The 20870-nt window shown below is 38.4% G+C and overlaps 1 protein-coding gene across 1 annotated transcript in view; it reads left to right on the top strand.

Moving 5' to 3' along the window:
* LGR5 (leucine rich repeat containing G protein-coupled receptor 5) overlaps positions 1-20870 on the top strand; it is a 223327-nt gene that overhangs the window by 165169 nt on the left and 37288 nt on the right. The window contains exons 6-11 of the mRNA XM_077468567.1: positions 275-346; positions 6210-6278; positions 8339-8410; positions 13561-13632; positions 20064-20132; positions 20223-20294. Coding sequence (XP_077324693.1) covers positions 275-346; positions 6210-6278; positions 8339-8410; positions 13561-13632; positions 20064-20132; positions 20223-20294 — 426 coding nt within the window. The remainder of the gene's footprint in view (positions 1-274; positions 347-6209; positions 6279-8338; positions 8411-13560; positions 13633-20063; positions 20133-20222; positions 20295-20870) is intronic.

Raw genomic sequence — 20870 nt, 5'->3', positions numbered from 1 at the left:
CCCGGGAACAGCGATGCAGAACAGAGTACAAATAATACAGCACATCTTCAGTACTCGTTTCGGGCCCCTATAACAGCTGCCAATCTTTTTTGAAGGAAGAAAGTGAAAGCCTTGGGAGCATGCCCTCCAATAAATTCTTTGGCACTGCTTGACTTGTATACAATAAGTGCATGCTTAAAAACACGTTTCTTTAGAAGCGCTCATTGAAGAAGTTTGCCTAGGTTCACTGTGCGCAGCGTGCTGTCCTGACTGTGCTTTTAATGTTCCCCTGCAGACATCTCCATAACAATAGGATCTACTCCCTGGGAAAGAAATGCTTTGATGGGCTCCACAGTCTGGAGACTTTGTGAGTTGACCTCTTATTTGTTTCAGTCTTTTCACTGTTTTCATTGATATTCTAAAAAGAATAAAAATAGCTGAAAAGCCAAACATGCTTTTTGGCTTGCCTAATTGCCAAGCGGTTAGTGCAATTGTTCTTATGATGACTGTATAAAACAGATCCTGTATGTAGAAAGAAAAGATCTGAAATATGCTTTCTGGATCTATTTGAACCGTGATTAATGCATAGGAAGATCTTTGAAAAAGCTTGTACAAATTCACCACTTACAGTGATTTACAATTCTGGCTTTTTGGATGTAATTATGTTTATCTGATACTTGAGATGTAGGAAGGAAGAGTTATCTTAAAGTGTATGTAAACCCTAAACAATTAACTTCTATTTGGTCTTTTGGGTTATTACTCGAAAGGCATTTTGTTTTATCTTGCCAGTTGATAACTACCTGTGCTCTCTGCTTGTGCTACTCTTTTATCAATTATAAGGTTCCCAGTGATCTCTTAGGACTATAGAACCTCTCCCCTCAAGGTTTGTAGTCTTGAGCTAGGTCACTACATTGCTTTTCTATAGATATAGTATGGTGAGTAAGCATTATTACCCTAGGACAGGAAGTGTGTTGCTGGCAAGATCACCTGGTAAAAACGAATGCTGCCACCACATCTAACAACTGGTAAGCTGCCATATAGGGTAAAGAGATATTACATTAAACATTACAGTGGTTTTAACCCTTACCTGATCTATTGAAAACTAAAAAAATGTTTCTTGCATTTACAATAATAGTTCATAGAAAGGACTTCTAATATGCAGAACCATTGATTATCTCATTATAGTAGTATTAGTGTAGTACTAAAGACGCTAAAACGTTTAATAATGCAAATGTATTTTAAAGATGCAATAGATATGGGTGGTCTGTACTTGCAATTGTTACTGGCCAGATTGACAACCCGTGCTAAATAAATCAAGCCCATGATATTAAAAATAAAGGTACTTACTGATGGCTTAAATAGCGTCTGCTTGGAGCAAGGAAAAAAAACCTCTACTCTCTGTCACCTCCATAAAATTTAAATTACCCTACTGGTACTACATATTTGATTATGTGGGTGTAAAAACATACAGGAAATTGCCTCTGTGAAAGGAGGTTGGTGGGGCTTAACACTCAAGTTACTACTTTAAGGCAAAGTGAATGAAGGGTCCCATGTATGTCATGTCTTTTGAATATTAGATGAGATATTATTTAAAGTGTACACAGCATACAGTAAAAATACTGATGGTTGGCAACACTGTTTAGGCCTATTTCAGATTTCTCTTTAAAGCTACCTTTTCATATAGAAACTGCAGCTGATTTTATGTGGGAGGGAGGAGGCAGAGATTATAATGCCGTGTACACACGACCAGACTTTTCGATGGAATAGGTCCGACAGTCTTCCCGATTGACTTTCGGCGGATTTCCGATGGACTTTCCAAATGAAAGGACTTGGTCACACACAATCACACCAAAGTCCGACGGATTTGAATGTGATTATGTACAACCGGACCAGAATAAGGAAGTTCATAGCCAATAGCTGCCCTAGCATTGTTTTTTGTCCGTCGGACTAGCTTACACACAAACAGATTTCTCAATAGGAATTGGGCCCAAAAATTTGAAACATGTTCTATTTCTAAAGTCCATCAGATTTTTGGACAGCAAAGGTCCGATGAAGCCCACACACGATTGATTGTCTGACGGATTTGTTCCGTCAGACCTTTGCTGTTGAAAAGTCTGATCGTGTGTACGTGGCATTAGAAGACCTTGAATTGTACTGCAAGTACTGCTTTAAAGTCAACCTGTCATATTGAAATATTGCTGTCTTCCTTCTGAAAATGTTAGCTACCTGGCTCTACAGCCACCCTACTGGCCTTACTGCAGCCTCCATGTATTCCTTATGACAGCGTGCCTCTAACTAATGTGTACCTGCTTTATTCTAACAGAAAAACTCTGAAAGTGGAACTTGTTTTAAGCCTGCTGCGATAATTTTCCATCTTTTGCTCATAAGCGGCACCAGTCAGCTTAGAAAGGCTTAAACAAAGTACATATTTTTTGTTTTTCTGGCAGTTCATCCTTAATGGCAGAACTTTATTTTATAAGGATTACGTACACTAAAGTCTCTGACAGATTCCTAAAGTGATTTAGAACTATGTTTATAATAACATGGTTATTAAATCTAAAGATGAAGCACAGTTTCTTCCCTAGTAAATAATACAGTGATAAAAGAAGACTGCAGATTCTAGATTTAGACCTTTCATTTAGATACAGAGAAGTCAGCATTTACTATACCATAGAGAGCACTTAACAAACAGATTTCGGCATAACAGCCAGGTAGACAGTAGTGTCATGAGTTATGGTACAATCTGTATAGAAAGAATTATGAATTGTTCACTTTTTTATTACTTATATCATCTGTGTCAAACACAGAACTATATATCTAGTACTAGTATGGTGGGAACAATGTATACTTACTGCAATACTGAATACAGTATAACGGTAATAATGGAGTAATCACAGGACAATTTTCTTGCTACTGATTGACCAAAAGATATGACCACAGAATCACTGATTGATTACTACAAGGCAAAACAAGTGAACATAAAGAAATAAGCTAGCTGGCAGTTGGGTAATGTGGATCTCGGTAGCTATCACTAACCATATAAGTTAGATGAGTGTTACCTAATCTACACCATTTACAGTGGATACACCTGGCAGATCTGTCTTGAAGAATTTCCATTTCTCAGGAAGCTAGTATTATTCCCCAGAAAACATGCTCGGACCAGCAGTCTCTATTTACCATGTAGACATAGACATTAAAGTATAATGAAAGGCAAAACTTTTTTTTAGTTTTGGATAGAGTGGAGAGGTGTTTGAATGCTTGTCGGTTTTTCTTGCTGTCTGTTTCCCCATTAAGGAGATTCATCCTCTCTTTTTGCCCTGTTTACCATTATTATTGAAAGTGAAAATAAAAGTAAATTTTGAGCTGTCTCTAAAAAAGTAATAGAGGATGATCTGGGGGTCCCCAAGGAATTCCCTTAAATTGCAAGGATTTCCTCCCACTTCCTGTTTGGCTATGGGATAGGAAGTGAAATCTCCACAATGGGATACCGATGGCAAAAAGAAAATCTGACAGGGGTTATAATCCTCCCTTGCTCTATCCAAAATGAGAAAAAAAAAAGTTTTGCCTATAGTTCTACTTTAATGTAGTACAAGCGTATGTGTTTCTGTATTTTCCAAAAAATGAATGTTCGATCTTAACATCAAGCTAAGCATGCATGATGCTACCGCTGTCTGGTGTTTGTTCCAAGCTTTAATTCTTTTAGTTAAATCATTTAAACATAGATATTGTACTTGGCTCACTAGCAGACAACCATATAACTTTCCTTTTACACAAATCACCTGATATACTAGTTTTTTTCTTTTATCAGGTGCAAAATGTTTTTTTTTTTTTTTCATATAAGTATGTTTTATTTTACAGTGCAAAATCATTACTCTTCATATAAGACTTATGCCAGTGTTTGGTCGAGTCCCACCAACAGTTTATGGATATCTACTCTTGGATCCAAATGGCATTGCTGCATATAGTAATCAGATTACTATGCCTTTGTTTAGGTGAGGTTACCTATAAAATCTATTCTGTTGTTGGGACTCGAGGACAAGATTGAGAACATCATACCAGGATTTTAATAAATTTGTGTTCACACACTTGTGCATTTGTAACATTTTTTAGACATTGTTATTGACAGGAAGATAATACATGATCCAAATACAGGGGTTGATTTACAAAAACTGGAGAGTGCAAAATCTGGTGCAGCTCTGCATAGAAACCAGTTAAAGTATCTCACAAAAGTGAGTACACCCCTCACATGTTTGTAAATATTTTATTATATCTTTTCATGTGATAACCCTGAAGAAATTACACTTTGCTACAATGTAAAGTAGTGAGTGTACAGCTTGTATAACAATGTAAATTTGCTGTCCCCTCAAAATAACTCAACATACAGCCATTAATGTCTAAATCGCTGGCAATAAAAGTGAGTACACCCCTAAGTGAAAATGTCCAAATTGGGCCCATTTAACCATTTTCCCTCTCTGGTTTCATGTGACTCATTAGTATTAGTACAAGGTGTCAGATGTGAATGGGGAGTAGGTGTGTTAAATTTGGTGTTATCACTCTCTCACACTCTCATAATGGTCACTGGAAGTTCAACATGGCACCTCATGGGAAAGAACTCTCTGAGGATCTGAAAAAAAGAATTGTTGCTCTACATAAAGATGGCCTAGGCTATAAGAAGATTGCCAAGATCCTGAAACTGAGCTGCAGCATGGTTGCCAAGACCATACAGCGGTTTAACAGGACAGGTTCCACTCAGAACAGGCCTCGCCATGGTCAAGCAAAGAAGTTGGGTGCACGTGCTCAGCGTCATATCTAGAGGTTGCCTTTGGGAAATAGACATGAGTGCTGCCAGCATTGCTGCAGAGGTTGAAGGGGTGGGGGGTCAGCCTGTCAGTGCTCAGACCATATGCCGCACACTGCAAAAAGAAGGCTTTTTTTTAAAATGATGCACAAGAAAGCCCCGCAAACAGTTTGCTGAAGTCAAGCAGACTAAGGGCATGGATTACTGGAACCATGTCCTGTGGTCTGATGAGACCAAGATTAACTTATTTGGTTCAGATGGGGTTAAGCGTGTGTGGGGGCAACCAGGTGAGGAGTACAAAGACAAGTGTGTCTTGCCTACAGTCAAGCATGGTGATGGAGTGTCATGGTCTGGGGCTGCATGAGTGCTGCCAGCACTGGGGAACTACAGTTTATTGAGGTAACCATGAATGCCAACATGTACTGTGACATACTGAAGCAGAGCATGATCCCCTCCCTTCAGAGACTGGGCCACAGCGCAGTATTCCAACATGAGAATGACCCCAAACCTCCAAGACAACCACTGCCTTGCTAAAGAAGCTGAGGGTAAAGCTGATGGACTGGCCAAGCATTTCTCCAGACCTAAAACCTATTGAGCAGGGCATCCTCTAACAGACGGTGGGGGAGTGCAAGGTTTCTAGCATCCACCAGCTCCGTGATGTCATCATGGAGGAGTGGAAGAGGACTCCAGTGACAACCTGTGAAACTCTGGTGAACTCCATGCCCAAGAGGCAGTGCTGGAAAATAATGGTGGCCTCACAAAATTTTGACACTTTGTTCCCAATTTGGACATTTTCACTTAGGGGTGTCACTTTTGTTGCCAGATGTTTAGACATTAATGGCTGTGTGTTGAGTTATTTTGAGTGGACAGCAAATTTACATTGTTATACAAGCTGTACACTCACTACTTTACATTGTAGCAAAGTGTCATATCTTCAGTGTTGTCACATGAAAAGATATAATAAAATATTTACAAAATGTGAGGGGTGTACTCACTTTTGTAAGCTACTGTAGCTTCTAACTTCAGCTTGTTCAGTTAAGATAAGATGACAATAAAACCTGGAAGCTGATTGGTTTCTATGCAGAGCTGCATCAGATTTTGCACTCTCCAGTTTTAGTAAATCAACCCCATAGTGTATTAAAAAGTATCACAATATGTTAAAGAAACCTGGTCTGATATTTGTCTTCAACAAAATTGTTACTTAGACAAACAGAGACTGTCTAGTTTCCTGAAATCTTATTTTAATTGACTTAATAGCTAACTTAACTTAAGGGTGGAATTATAAACCTACTAAACCACAGGTAGCTGATTATGGATGCTGAGTATTGTCTTTTGAGAACTCATACAATGAGCATTATTTTCCTGGTAGCATTAAAACACCCTCTGCTGGGATTATGTGACATGGCATTTATCGGCTCTTTTCTCTCTTTAGAGATCTGAACTACAACAACCTAGATGAATTTCCTGCTGCTATCAAAACTCTTAGGAACCTTAAAGAACTGTAAGTGAAGCAAATGCTGAATGCTGCAACATGTATGCTAGTACTGAACCTTAAAAAATGTACTACAACTTTAGGGATGTAAAACTCTGTTTTTGAAGGGATACATATAAGAATGGATTTTCTCATAGAAATAAACTTTCCAATATCTAGAGAAATCTAAATCTTTAGCACTGAGGAATTCTAGCTTTAAAAAAACAATACTTCCACTGTTACTTGAATATACGTACAGTACTTACAGGACCCTGCATTCATTATATCTAGTCTCTCGCAGTACACAGAACATGAAAATGCAATTATTTTAGTAAATATAAACTGCTAAATACATTTTCTCATCAGCAGTATATAGCAGTCTTGTGACTTCCATCAGTGTCTGGATAAAGCTTGTAGGAGGAGTTTTCATTCTCTGACTGTCCTATGAGGCTGCATGACCCCTTACCCTCTGTCTGGACAGTGCTGATTGGCCCTGTGCTGATCACATGCACCCACTTGAACAAAAACTCTCTGGCAATACACACCAAACTGAGCATGTGTAGAGTGCCCCTAAGTCTGTTCTATCAGCAAATGGATTGGAGACGTGGAAGAAGGGGAGGATCAGAGAGGACAGGATCAAACAGCCTTTTTGCATAATGCAGAGGATTTACCCCTTAGGTTCCACAGTAATTATAACAAGCATGCTTTACTGCATATACAGACTGATTTTACTGTTGTGGGTTTAATAACACTTTAAGTTAGGTCTTAATACATGTTTTTAGCACTATCATTAGTGTGGGTCTCAGTCCACCTTTGATAAGCTAAAACGCAAAGGAAAGACCTCAGTTTAAGTAAAATAAACATCATGAAAATTGATTGATTAAAAAGTAATTAAAAAATAAACATAAATTGCAGTATTAGTAATGAAAGATATAGTTAAAGGTAATAAAATATATCTAAAAAACATTTTTTTAATTTTTGGAAAGTGCAGAAAAGGTTTGACACCCCATCTGTTTTTTTTTTTTTTTGTACTTTCTGACCCAGAGACACAACATGAAATAAGGAAATCTCTCCAAAGTGAGGGAAGACTTCAGTGACAACTTACAATTTGGTATTTTTTTTCAGTTTCTGTCCCGTAGCCAATGGCCAGCACTACAAATAAAGAGGGCAAACTTTCCCAGCATAGACACAGAAAGTGGGAAAAAAAAAACAGACAGTGGCGCTTATCCTTCCCTAATCTATCCAAAACCCAACAAAGAAAAGTTTGGCTTTAGATGCACTTTCAGTATTTGGTATTCCTAGTAATTTATAATGTGCGGCATACTGGAAAACAATGCTCATCAACAGTGTGACAACTTCTGCGCCCTGTTCCCAATAAACATGCAAAATGCAAGCTCCCAACAAAAGGATCATAACGTGACATCATATTACATGGAATCATATTGTAAAGCGCTGCGCAAACTGTAGGCGCTATATAAATCCTGAATAATAATAGTAACTATGCAAGTGATGTAACAGCATCCCCTAATGTGTCTAGAATCAGTAAAAATAAAACTAGGTAAATAGGCATGGTGGTAATAACAGGAAAGGATAACTGGACAAGATAACTGAAAAAGTAAAATTACATCTATATATAATGTAAATAGACAAATAGAAAACAGGAAAAACATAGCCTGCAAGGAAAAATCTAGATGAAAATATACACAGTAGTACATGAGAAAATGCAGAGGAAGTCATGGAAAAGAAAGGTACTATCGACATATTCACACCTGATGCCTTGAAAGTTTTCCTCTTCTGAATTCTGTTTGTTTCACATTTTTGAAGTGCATTTATTCGGTGCTTTCAAAATTAAAGGGAAAACAAAATGTACTTGAAATGTCAATCTACTACTCTGTTAACACTTGTAATATAATTCCATACACGTTCATTGTTCAGTTTTAGGTAGTATGCACTGAACAAAAAAAAGCTATGCTGCTTCCTAAATTACCTTTAGTTACCTTTAGAAAACGGGCAACTGCAGTAGAAAATGATCTTAAACATTTTTTTTCATCATACTTATTCGTAGATATATTTATTTTTCTTTATTTCAGCGGCTTCCACAGCAACAATATCAGGTCGATCCCAGAACATGCATTTATTGGCAACCCGTCACTTATCACTATGTAAGTTTACAATTCTTTTTATCAACGTGAATATTTCTAATGATTTTATATATGCATTTTTTAAATCGTTGTGCATTGTAAAATCTTTATTCTGCCAACTATTGTATAACTATTTTATTGCTCATATTTTAATTGTTAGAATTAACTGAATGGCACAAAATCAGCCTGAAAAATCAGCAAATCTGCAAATTACATTTTTGGTTCTCCTAAATATATGCTTGAGGATTTGTCTCTTCTAAGAAAAAAACAATTGCTCGATTTCCAGATTTACATGGCTCTTTGCAGATCAGACAAATCTACATGCAGATATTCAAGAGAATTAATTGATGAATCAACAATTCTTCTGATATTGATTGTTCCTAGTTATGAAATGCAAAGATATTGCCTTTGAGAGAGGCATCCCTGCTTCTGTACAATGGTAGTTTCGTTTTATGATACTACCAACACATAACAAGTAAGTTTAATAGTAATGAATATAAAAAACATAAGTAAAGCCGGGTACACACGGGCGGACTGTCTGGCCAACTAAGTCCGTCAGACAATCCGACAGACAGTCCGTCCTACTTTTGAATGAACGGACTTGACCACACACGATGAACAGACAGTCCGTTGAAAGCTTGCGCGATGACGTGTACAGCACGTACGATGGGACTAGAAATAAGACGTCCAATACACTGCAATGCAACCTTCGGCCGTGTAAATCCTTTCTGAGCATGCGCCATACTTAGTCCGTCCAACTTGCCTACTCACGAGTGGACTGTCCGCTGAAACCAAAGTTGGACGGACAATATTACGGAAATTCCGAAAGACTTAGTCCGCCAGACAGTCCGCTGAAAAAGTCCGCTGAAGCCCACACACGAGCGGACTGTCTGCTGAAATGTGTTTCAGCGGACTAAGTTGGACAGACAGTCCGCCCGTGTGTACGCGGCCTAAGGCTGGCCGTATCATTTTTTTCGATCAGTCAATGGGCTGAAAAAAAAACAAAAAATAAAACAGGACAGATACCCTATCCACACAAGCAAGGTGGATGGAAGGAATCCTCCCCACTGTGACATTGTAATCTAACAGCTGGTCTACCCCGCTGTCGCAATACACTGATCAGTGGCTGCCGCCATTTGGTTGCAGCCAGCTGATTAAGGAAAGTTTTACAACAGTCTTCTTTGAGGTAAGTCTATATTTAAATCAACTTCTGTCAAGCAGGAATAGCCATAAATGGATTGAAATTCACTACTACCTGCTTAACCACCCAAATTTTGATCCATGAGCGAATTTGATCTATGGGCAGCTTAGGTCTTCTACCTAACACTCTGCTGCTGCAAAGATTTGATCTAGGTGGGTTTATCATGAGAATTTGAAATAGCTGAAGCAACTGTCTTGATGGAAGTAGAGTATACTATAAGAAGTAGGAAATAAAATTGACATGTCCCAACCTGACATAATCCCATCATACACAAGCCATAAACTATGAATGAGGAGTTCCGAGACAGTTGTTTCAAATCGTAAGAACCATTAAATGACAAAAACAAAGTCTTACCACAGTGTGGCTCTATAATCCTGTAACCAAAACCACATTTCACACTGGAATGATTGGACAATTGAGCAAGACATAAAACAGTTCACAGTGCTGGCAAATCAAAGAAGACAATTAAAATTCACATGCCAAATTGCACAAAACATTAAACATATAACCCAAGGGTCAGAACACCCAAATATACAGTCTATCTCCTTTCGTAATACGAACATTCCTAAAAAAAAAAGTGTCTTTGGCATTGATCAAATGACAGCAAGGTCTGGGCATTACCTCTAACAATGTGCATTTTTCAATTAACACCTAGTGAATGTCTGTTTTCTGAAACAGACATGAATAAAGCCAATTATGGTTAGTCACATCATAATTGGGCATAGTGGTTTTTCTGATGTTTCTCCGGTGATTGGTGATTATGTTAATTAACCACAGACATTGCTGTTCCCATGCATATAATACAATGATGAAGGTACTAGGAATATGCATACATATGTATGCGCTGGAAAAAGTATTGCATAGTTAAATTTTCTTGCAGTGTTATTTCTATAGTTAGTATGTTACCCATTTATTATATGTTTAGCCCCTTTACAATAAAACCTTTTAATTGTGTAATTTTAAACAAACAACTTAAGCTGGTCAAAAATGATTCCTTTTTTTTTTTTAGCTCAGCCAGCCAGATGGTTAACTGCTTTCTGCCCGCCCACTGTCAAATGACAACCGGGCGGTGCAGCTCTTGTTCTGGGTGGTGTTCCAGAACAGGCGCTCTCGTGCAGTGCGGTGATCTTGGCTACTCTGTGTTGCTAGGACACGGCGTGACCCCGATCTCTGTAAAGAGCCTCGTCTGCGGCTCTTTAACCATGTGATCGGCTGTGTCCAATCACATCCAGTCACATGTAAACGTGGAGATGCCGGTAATCGGCTCTCCTCACCTCACACTGACAGAGTGTGAGGAGAGGAGAGCTGATCAGCGACATCTCCTCACAGGGGGACATCTAGGGATATAATCAGGGCACTGATCATCAGTGCCCTGATAACAATATAGAAATAAAGTGTAACAATAAATGCCCGCCAATGCCAGCATTTAGTGCCTACCAAAGCCAGCATTTAGTGCCCACCAGTGGCGGCAATCAGTGCCCATCACTGCCCACAAGTGCCACAAATCAGTGCCCATTAGCCATGCCAGTCAGTGCTGGAAATTTGTCTGGTCCCTGATGTACCTGCTGAATTTCAATCCTTCTATGGCCAGCATGTCTTAATGTAGTGTCTTGCCTGATAGCTCTTTATTGTACCAATATCATAATTGCAGGGTATACTGAACCCTTCTCATTGCCAGTTTAGGTTTAGGTGGTTATTGCCAGTTTAGGTGGCCATGAATCTTCCAATGCTTTTTTTTTTTTTTGAGGCATGGAGAGTAAATTAAGTTACCCAGGGAAAACCCATAAAAACATGAGGGAAAAAAGCAGGGTACTACTTTAGCAGGGTTATCCCTTTCATGACTAAGCCTATTTTTGGAATTTGGTGTTTACAAGTTAAAATCCATATTTTTTGCTAGAAAATTACTTGGAATCCCCAAACATTATATATATATATATATATATATATATATATTTTTAGCAGAGACTCTAGAGAATAAAACGGCGATTGTTGCAATATTTTATGTCACACGGTATTTGCGCAGCGGTGTTTTAAACGCAACTTTTTGGGAAAAGGGACAATTTCATTAATTAAAAAAAAAACGAAACAGTAAAATTAGCCCAATTTTGCATAATGTGAAAGATAATGTTACGCAGAGTAAATAGATACCAAACATGTCACACTTTATAATTGCACGCACTCGTGGATTGACGACAAAGTACGGTACCTAAAAATCTCAATAGGCGACGCTTTAAAAAAATTTTACGGTTACCAAGTTAGGGTTACAGAGGAGGTCTAGTACTAGAATTATTGCTCTCCCTCTGACGATCGCGGCGACACCTCACATGTGTGATTTGAACACCGTTTACATATGCGGGCACGACTTCCGTATGCGTTTTCTTTGCTTCGCGAGCTCGCGGGGACGGCGGGCGCTTTAAAAAAAATTTTTTATTATATAATTTATTTTAAAATGAATAAATAGTTTAAAAATAAAATAAAAAATGGATCACTTTTATTGCTGTCACATGTAAACATCCCTTGTGACAGTAATAGGTGGTGACAGGTACTCTTTATGGAGGGATCGGGGGTCCAAAAGACCCCCGATCCCTCCTTTACACTTCAATGTATTCAGATCGTCGAAAACGGGGATTCTGAATAATGTTCCTCCCGAGCAGCCGAAGGCACCGGAGCTTGAATCGGTGCTCCCGATTGAGCGCGAGCACCAGTAAACGCGGCGGGAGGGGGGACGTCCCCTCCCACTCCTCCGGCATAACAGCCGAGCGGCTTTTAGCCGCTTCGGTTGTTATGGCTGGATAGCCAATTGCCCGCTGTAGGTGCGGGCATCATCCCGGTATACCCCCGGAAGCCGAGTACGCAGATCTGCGTACGCTCGGCGGGGAGGGGTTAAAATATAGATTGTAAGCTCTAGCGAGCAGGGCCCTCTGATCCCTCCTGTGTTGATTTCTATTGTAAGTGTACTGTCTGCCCTCATATTGTAAAGCAATGCGCAAACTGTTGGCGCTATATAAATCCTGAATAATAATAATATAGGAATAATGAAAGCAGATTTTCTAAAAGTTTAACAAAACGTGTATGTAGGTTGCGATACCTCTCTGGAGGGCTATTCCAAATTTCTAGATATCTCTAGATATCAAGTTTGTAGTGTTTTGAGTAAGACACCTTTGTGGCTTTGTATAGATTCCACAGTAGTAATTGCTTTAAAAATAGAAGGAAACCAGAACAAAACCAGAGATGATACCATTAGCAAACACTCTTCACTTTCCATTTTATGGGGACAAGAATTCTATTTGGTGACTATGGGCGGCATTTTTAAATTTTTTTACTTTCTTACTTATTTTTAATGATACTGCCCCGTATTTGCAAAAGTGTGCAGCTGAGGCTTCTGCATTCGTCATGCAGAGGTTTTCCAGTGGAGTTCAGGTGTTCTCTTTTCATAAAAAAAGCAGCACAAATGGTGAGTATTGCCTCTCTTTTTTACACGTATGTGCTTGCTTCATAAACTTTGTTGATATAACCGAGTTGATTTAAATGATGCAGCAAGGTCTTTTCGTTTTTAGTTCCAACTTTAGCTCTTTTTGTTGGTGGTCTGATAGGAGATAATTTACTAAAACTGGAGCGTGCAAAATCTGGTGCAGTTGTACATGTTAGCCAATCAGCTTCTAACTTCAGCTTTAACAAAAATAAAAATGGAAGCTGATTCGTTTCTATGTAGAACAACGCCACATTTTCCATCTAATTTTAATAAATCAACCCCATGGTGTACTAAATATGCTTAACTTATATGATTCTCTTTAATTAATGGAAATCTAAAAAGATGTCAGAATCTACAGAAGGATTCAAAGGAAATACCTGCCATTACCTAAACTCTATTAATGTGAAAGGAATGTTTTGCAGTGAAAGGAGATTTACTATAATTATACATATGATTACTTGTGTGATTTAAATGGCGTTTCATTTTGTTTTTTTGCAGACATTTCTATGACAACCCGATTCAACATGTTGGGAGATCTGCATTTCAGCACTTGCCTGAGCTCAGAACTCTGTGAGTTTTTAGGACAATATAAAATAAATAGCTGTAAATGTAACATACAAGTCTGTCAGGAATGTCTCTCTATCGCTAGACAAGGATCACCTCCCACATAACCAGGATGTCCGTGTATAGATAACAAGTATAATGAAATAAAGATTGCTTACTGTTGTTTGCAGAAAGAAAACAGGGGTGAAAAAAGCAACTTTAGGCTAGAAACCTTAGTAGGAAATGAATTACAATATATATATATATATATATATATATATATATATATATATATATATATATATATATATATATGTATATATATTTTTTTTCACAGACTGTAAACACTTCTTCCTATTCTATGTTAGAATAGCTCACATTATTTAACCAGAGCAATTTTTACATTTCTACTATCGGCGTGTTTATTTAGTGATAACTTTAATACTTCAGATAACAAAATTAAAACGTACATTTATTTATTTATTTATTTATTTTTAACTAGTCTTTCTTTTGTCAATGTCTTTTTCAAAAAAATATTTTAATTTTCTATGGAAATTTTTGTCCAATTCAAAAGGACATTAAATGATGTTTCTGGTACAAAAAACAGTAAAGGGGGCATTTTTTTTGATTCTTGTTTTGTGACACTGAACAAAGTAACAAATAAAATTAATGAAAATTAAAAAAAAAATCAGCAAAAAATTAATAGCTAAGAGGACAGGAGGAATGGATTAATGAGGGCTGACTAACTAAGGGTTAAATAGAAATACATTAAAAAAAAAAAAACCTTGTAGGGTCATACGCAGATCACAACTTTTACATACATAGGAATGAAATAACAAATACAATGAAACAATACATTAATTAAGTTTATTTACACCATGACCCCAGCGGACTAGTTACAAGTGTAATTTTCCACAGCAGCTGCTGCACTTTGACAATTAGTTGACCAATAATTTTGAGTATTAGCAACAGGGTATGCAGTGGCAAGGAAAGAGGACCTGGATGTAAGAAATGCAACCTAAAAAAATGTTTGAAGTGTTTTAGGATGCATGTTATAAATTCAAAATCATCAAGTGGTTAAACCAGACCTCTACCCTCCCAAACAGAAAAATTAATGGTGCATGGCCAAAAAAGCCACATAAGTCATTTATTAAACATCACAATGCAGTGCATTTTCACCCCCATTCTGTCCTGCCCAAGCCATTTTTCAGCTTTCAGCACTGTTTGAATGACAATTGCACGGTCATACAACACTGTACCCAGATGAAATTGTTATCATTTTGTCCCCACAAATAGCGCTTTCTTTTGGTGGTATTTGATCACCTCTGTGGTTTTTATTTTTTGCGCTATAAACAAAAGAAGAGTGACAAGTTTGAAAAAAAACAATATTTTTTCTTCAGTTTAGGCCGATATGTATTCTGTAAGCGTATATTGATTGGTTTCCGCAAAAGTTAGCGCCTACAAAATAGAGGATAGATTTATAGCATTTTTATTATTTTTTTTTTTTTTGCTAGTAATGGCGGCGATCGTGACTGTGATATTGCGACAGACATATCGGACACCTTTGACACATTTTTGGGACCATTCACATTTATACAGCGATTCGTGCTATAAAAATGCATTGATTACTCTATAAATGTGACTGGCAGGGAAGAGGTTAACACTAGGGGGTGACCAAGGGCTTAATATGTTCCCTGGGAGTGATTCTAACTGTAGGGGGAGGGGATTCACAAGGGGAGGAGACCGATCTGTGTTTCTCTGTACTGAGAACACACCATCGGTCTCCTCTCCTCTGACAGGACAGTGGAGCTATGTGTTTACATACACAGATCCACGGTCCTGCTGTGTTACTGGGCAATCGCGGGTGCCCGGCAGACATAGCAGTCGCCGGGCACGCACATTGAGTCCCCAGTGACACGGCAGGTGCATGTACGCCCCCTGGTGGGCCGCGAAGGTGAGTATGTTATATGACGCCCTCCCGCAACGAGAGCTGTGCCGCCTGCCCATCAATTGACAGCCGGCGGTCGGCAAGCAGTTAAACAAAACATTTTCGGTAAACTTGATTTTTTTTCTTCTTCCGGTTTTCACTGAAGCACTGGGGATATACCCAGTGCCTCACAGGTGCACCCTCGGGAGTCTCCGTCTCCAGTGCTTTAGGAAAATCTCACCTGGTCTTGCCCTTGTGCCATACAATATTGGGAGGCTTGTACTAAACAATACTTGGCGTGCAGCAGATCACATGCACCAGACCACATACGATGCATGTGCCAGATCTTGTACAGCTATGCACCGAAAGAATTCTGGCACATGCATCTGGTACAGCTAGGTATTGTTTAATAACAAGGTGCCCTGATGTTATACTGCACAGGCATGAGCTTAGGAGCATTGTCATTGTGCGCTATCACAGAACAAAGAAGAAGATGCCAGCAACCAATGACATTTTCTTGTGAAAATGGAGGTGTGGGACACAGGAGGAGGGATTACCATGAGGCCAAACAGGAGGAGGCAAGCAGTTCTCTATAAATGTGTTTATATATTTCTAGTGCAGTAATGGTGTTAGAAACAGATAAAGGAGGATGTAGGGAAGGTCCATTTTAAGAATCTTACCTGCAATCCTTTAGTAAATTGGGATAGCATACATGTTTAGGAAGGGGGGTTAGTGGTCTTTAAAAGAATAAAACGTTTATGCATTTCCATATCTGTCTATTAGTTTGTAGAGGGATCCCACTTTTGTTTGTAGGATCTTATATTGAAATCTTCACACTAATTATTTGTTTATTTCTATAGCTTTGTCTAGACGTTTTCCAGGCATTTATTATAGGACAAAAAAAGTTTGGTAAACATGCAAATAGGCTAAGTCGGTGAGGGTTGTGGTTGGTGGGAAGGTTTGTGTGGAGGTGAAATCCCTGGAGGTCTGGTGTTATGCTATGTCATCTGAAATTTTGAAACCTAAATAACGTTTTCGTACAAATTAATTTTATTTTGTATCTCCACTTCAAACGTAAAGTGCATATTTAAACAAAGCACCCCTATCCATATTACATCTTTCGCCCCCCCCCCCCCAAATAAAAGTACCACACCCTTTGCCTCTCCAGATGTATACTTGTTGTTTCCATGTCATTGCTTTGGCCTGATGCAAAATCTTGTTTCTGCTGACCAAGCTTGTGGAGTTGATCCCCATGGATTTTAAGAAAGGATGTAAACGTTGCAGTGGGCCATGGGCAGGGGTCATAAATAAGTACAATGGCAAGAAAAAGTCACAACAATAGACAAACACAATGTGCTTAAGCTGATATCAGACAAACAATTTCAATTTCTTTTGTCTTTAATGAACATACCCATTAAACATTCACTGTGCTGGAGGAAAAAGTCAATAAACCCACCCAATTAATGAAATTAGTTTGGAGGTGTGGTTTAGAGCTACTTTGTTAAAAGATATTCAGACATTTTTAGATCGTTGTTCATGAGAAGCATCAGCTGGTGTGAACTATGCCTCGCAAAAGGGAGCTCTCTAAAGACATATAATCAATAGTAGTTGATCTGCATAAGGCTGTAAAGGGATACAAACCAATCTCAAAGTGTCATCCATCGGTCGACAGACAAATTGTCTATAAATGGAGACAGTTTAGAATCCTCAGTAAGGTGAAGAAGTACCTAAAAGGGAACAGCTAAATGCTTGACATCACTGGAACTGGCAAACATCCCTGTTTTTGAGTCTACCATATGTAAGTCTTTGAACAGGCAGGGTGTCCATGGAAAAACCAGGGCTGCTGTTAGAAATCACAGGGCACTGTACAGCTCCCCCCCCTTAAAAAATATCAAAATGCAAAAAAATACACTAAAATCAATATTAGAGGACACAAACACACCTTAACTTACAACATTCCTGCTAAATCTAAAAGATAAAAAATGTATTGATTGAATACATGAAGTTACCTGTGTAAATCAAGTCTCATTCACAAAAAGGGTGTTGTGGCCTGTACAGTACGAATCAGCTTTTTTTTAATGTGGCTGGAGCTGTGTGCAAGCAGCATGTTACACTATGGGGACGTATACAAACACAGCCACCGGGTCCTAATTTAACAGATGTGTGGGTGCAGGTGTACAGCCATTGTATGGGCCAGAGAACCTGTGTGAATTAGCCTGTAAGTACGTGTTTTTATTTTCATAATTTTTTTATTATTTTTTACTTTTTATATTATTTTATACAATTTAATTTTTTACAGTTTTTTTAACAGCTCTGTTGCTGCCGCCCCCAGCACCTCTCCTTTTGCTTAGCTGCCCGGGCCCCCTGTTGAACTGATAGAGCCCAGGCCCCATACAGAGGGACTGATGGTTACCCTCTTTTTAGTGACAGAACACCACAGAGAAAGCTGCTGTTCTCCAAAGAAACATTGCTGCATGGTTGAAGTTTGCCAAAGAGCATCTTGGCAAAACACAACGCTACTGGAAAAATGTTTTGACTGATGAAACAAAACTTGAATTGTTCAGAAAGAATACTCAGCTCTATGTGTGGTGCAAAAAGATCACAGCTTACCAATATCCAAACAACATCCCAAAATGAATTCCCAAATTCACCTAAATATCCTACAGGATGTCAGGGTAGCTGTCCGCTAGCTGAAGTTTAGTACAAGTTGGGTGATTCAGCAGGACAATGGCCCTAAGCATTAAAGTAAATCCATCACAGACTGGCTTCAGAAAAAGAAAATGTCCCTTTTGGAGTGGCCCAGTCAGGGCCCAGGCATTCACCCCTTAGAGATGCTGTGGAATGAGAAACATTCACACCAGACATCCTACAAATGTGTCTGGGCTGAAGCAGTTTTGGAAAGAGGAACGGCCAAAAATGTGTCCTGATTGTTGTGCAGGTCTGATCCAGAGCTGCCAAAATAGCTTGCTTGAAGTCATGTTGAAAAAGGAAGTTTAAACGCAAAGGATTCACTTACCTTTTCATCCAGCCTTATGACTGTTCAAAAAAGACACAATATATTAAAATTGTCTGTGTGCCATCAGCTTAAGCATATTGTGTTTTTCTATTGTTTTGACATAGATGAGGATCAGATCACATTTTATGGCATATTACTGTAGAAAACCAGTCAATTCAAACTTCAAATACTTATTTTGCCACTGTTTACAACAGGGAATGGGAATAGGGAATAGGAATAGGGAATGGGAATAGTGGGAATAGTGGGATGGGATCCTTATGTTTAGGGGCAAAAAGGCCAAGCACACTTTGTCTGAAAGTCCACATACCTAATTATCCCTTTTTTTTTATAAATATAGTATTTCTTCCACTTTATTTAAATGCATTATTTCCTGCAAATAATACATTGCCATATCGATGATAATAGCTTTGCTCTCTATGTCTTAAGGCTCAGTCTACACTTAAGGTTGTGACACAGTAAAAATGTGCGGTTGAAGGGTTAGTTCACCTTTTTAGAAAACAAATTCAAAGGTGAACTAACACAATACACCCTTTCCAATCCCTGCTGTACTTACCTCTATGGGTGATGAGCTGTCAGAGCTCACACAGCCGGTGTAGTGGTCCTGAAATCACTGTTCTTCTACATTTTCTTTCCGCAACACTTCTGGCATAAATCAGAGCAATGCTCTGTGAGGTTGCTGACCAATCAGAATCACTCTAATCTCTCTCAAAAGCCCTGCAGAAAGAAGAACAAAGAGCAAGGATTTTTAAATTCAGGGACCACTACACCGGCTGCATGGGCACTAACAGCCCATTACAGAGTAAGTACAGTGGGGACCCGGGGGGGTGCAGATGGTGTACGATGTTAGTTCACCTTTTAAGATGTACATATCATGCCGCTGTGATGCTTTGCATCGCCGAACAGTAGACATTTTCCCTACTGTCACATTCAGTGGGCAGTGCTGCCCACCAAACAAATCCCTTTCAGCTGAATGGGAGCATCCCGCAACCACATTCATTGTAACTTGTGGCGGATTTTGTGGATTAAAACGGGCAATGAGGAGTCAATATAATGCCTCCTTGCCACCTGTCAAATGCTCTCTGAAGAACGATCCAGCACATCATGTAAGAGCTCTGGGTTTTTAGACATTACGAAGAGGCTAGATGCAATCTGTAGGTTATGGCCGAATGTAAATGTACTTGTGTGAAATCTAAGGTTATTATATACAGAAGCACCTGTTTATATCCAAATGATAAAACCCTTGGTAGACTGCTATCGTCATCTAACAAGAATATCTATTTTGTTAACATTTTTAAAAATGATGATTTTGTTAATGTCAGCAAAATATTCTAAGCTTTATTCAGCTTGCTTCTCAGCTTTAATCTTGTTCATAAGAGTTTATGTGTGTAAGAAAACCTGTCAATATAATCTAGCCATTTTCATTAAAATATTTAATGTAACCATTGTTTGCTTGATTTGCCTGCATTTTGTTAAAGAATCAGCACTTGAATTGATCTACTTTTCTCTTGCTGGTAGAATTCTTAATGGAGCCTCTCAAATCACTGAGTTTCCTGATCTCACTGGAACCACAAGCCTGGAAAGTCTGTAAGTGCCTAGCAATTGTGTTCAATATTAGTGCCACTCTACTGTCGATATGATGTGATTAAAATAGATTGACTTTTTTTTATTTTACAGAACTTTGACAGGAGCGCAACTGGTCAGTCTTCCCAATGTTATCTGTGATCAATTGCCTAACCTCCAAGTGCTGTAAGTGTTACTATGTACTGTTGTGTCACTGACCTGATTTTCTAGCAGATTAGATTGTTTTATCCCTGCCATCATCAACATTTGTCTTGCTCATTCAGTGTTTACTTGGCAACCAATATGTCCAGCTATGACAGATCATTATTTTTCAGTACTGCTCTTTGGCCACAAGTACTTTCTGTGCCGCATTTACATTTGGGCACTAAAACTTTCATCTCAAGAAGTCTATCAGGCCAATCGTTTATGTGGTAACTTTGGATTAAATTATGCTTAGTGAACAGGACAAGTTTTTATCCATTATTATTTTTTTTTTTCTTTTGTTTAGTTTACTGTTTAAATTTAAATATTGAGAGATGTTGGTGTTTAGTATTAGAAATTGATTTTAGGGGGTAGTTTGGGTTGTTAAGCTTGCGTGGAGGTATAGATTAATGGTGTTAGGTGAGGATAAACGTAATTAATTGGTAAAATTTGAGAGAACGTGGATGTTTATACTTAATTCAAATCTAGCAAACCATTTCATATATAGTATACCTTTTTTAAATGTAAAGAATTGACAATTTTCAAGGGAGAGATAAATAT

Source organism: Lithobates pipiens, unplaced genomic scaffold, assembly GCF_037356315.1.
Source record: "Lithobates pipiens isolate NorthernLeopardFrog02 unplaced genomic scaffold, aLitPip1_a1.2 Scaffold_8, whole genome shotgun sequence".
NCBI classification, from domain to species: domain Eukaryota; kingdom Metazoa; phylum Chordata; class Amphibia; order Anura; family Ranidae; genus Lithobates; species Lithobates pipiens.
Note: the sequence above shows the minus strand (reverse complement) of the source record. Positions and strands in the feature narration are given on the sequence as shown.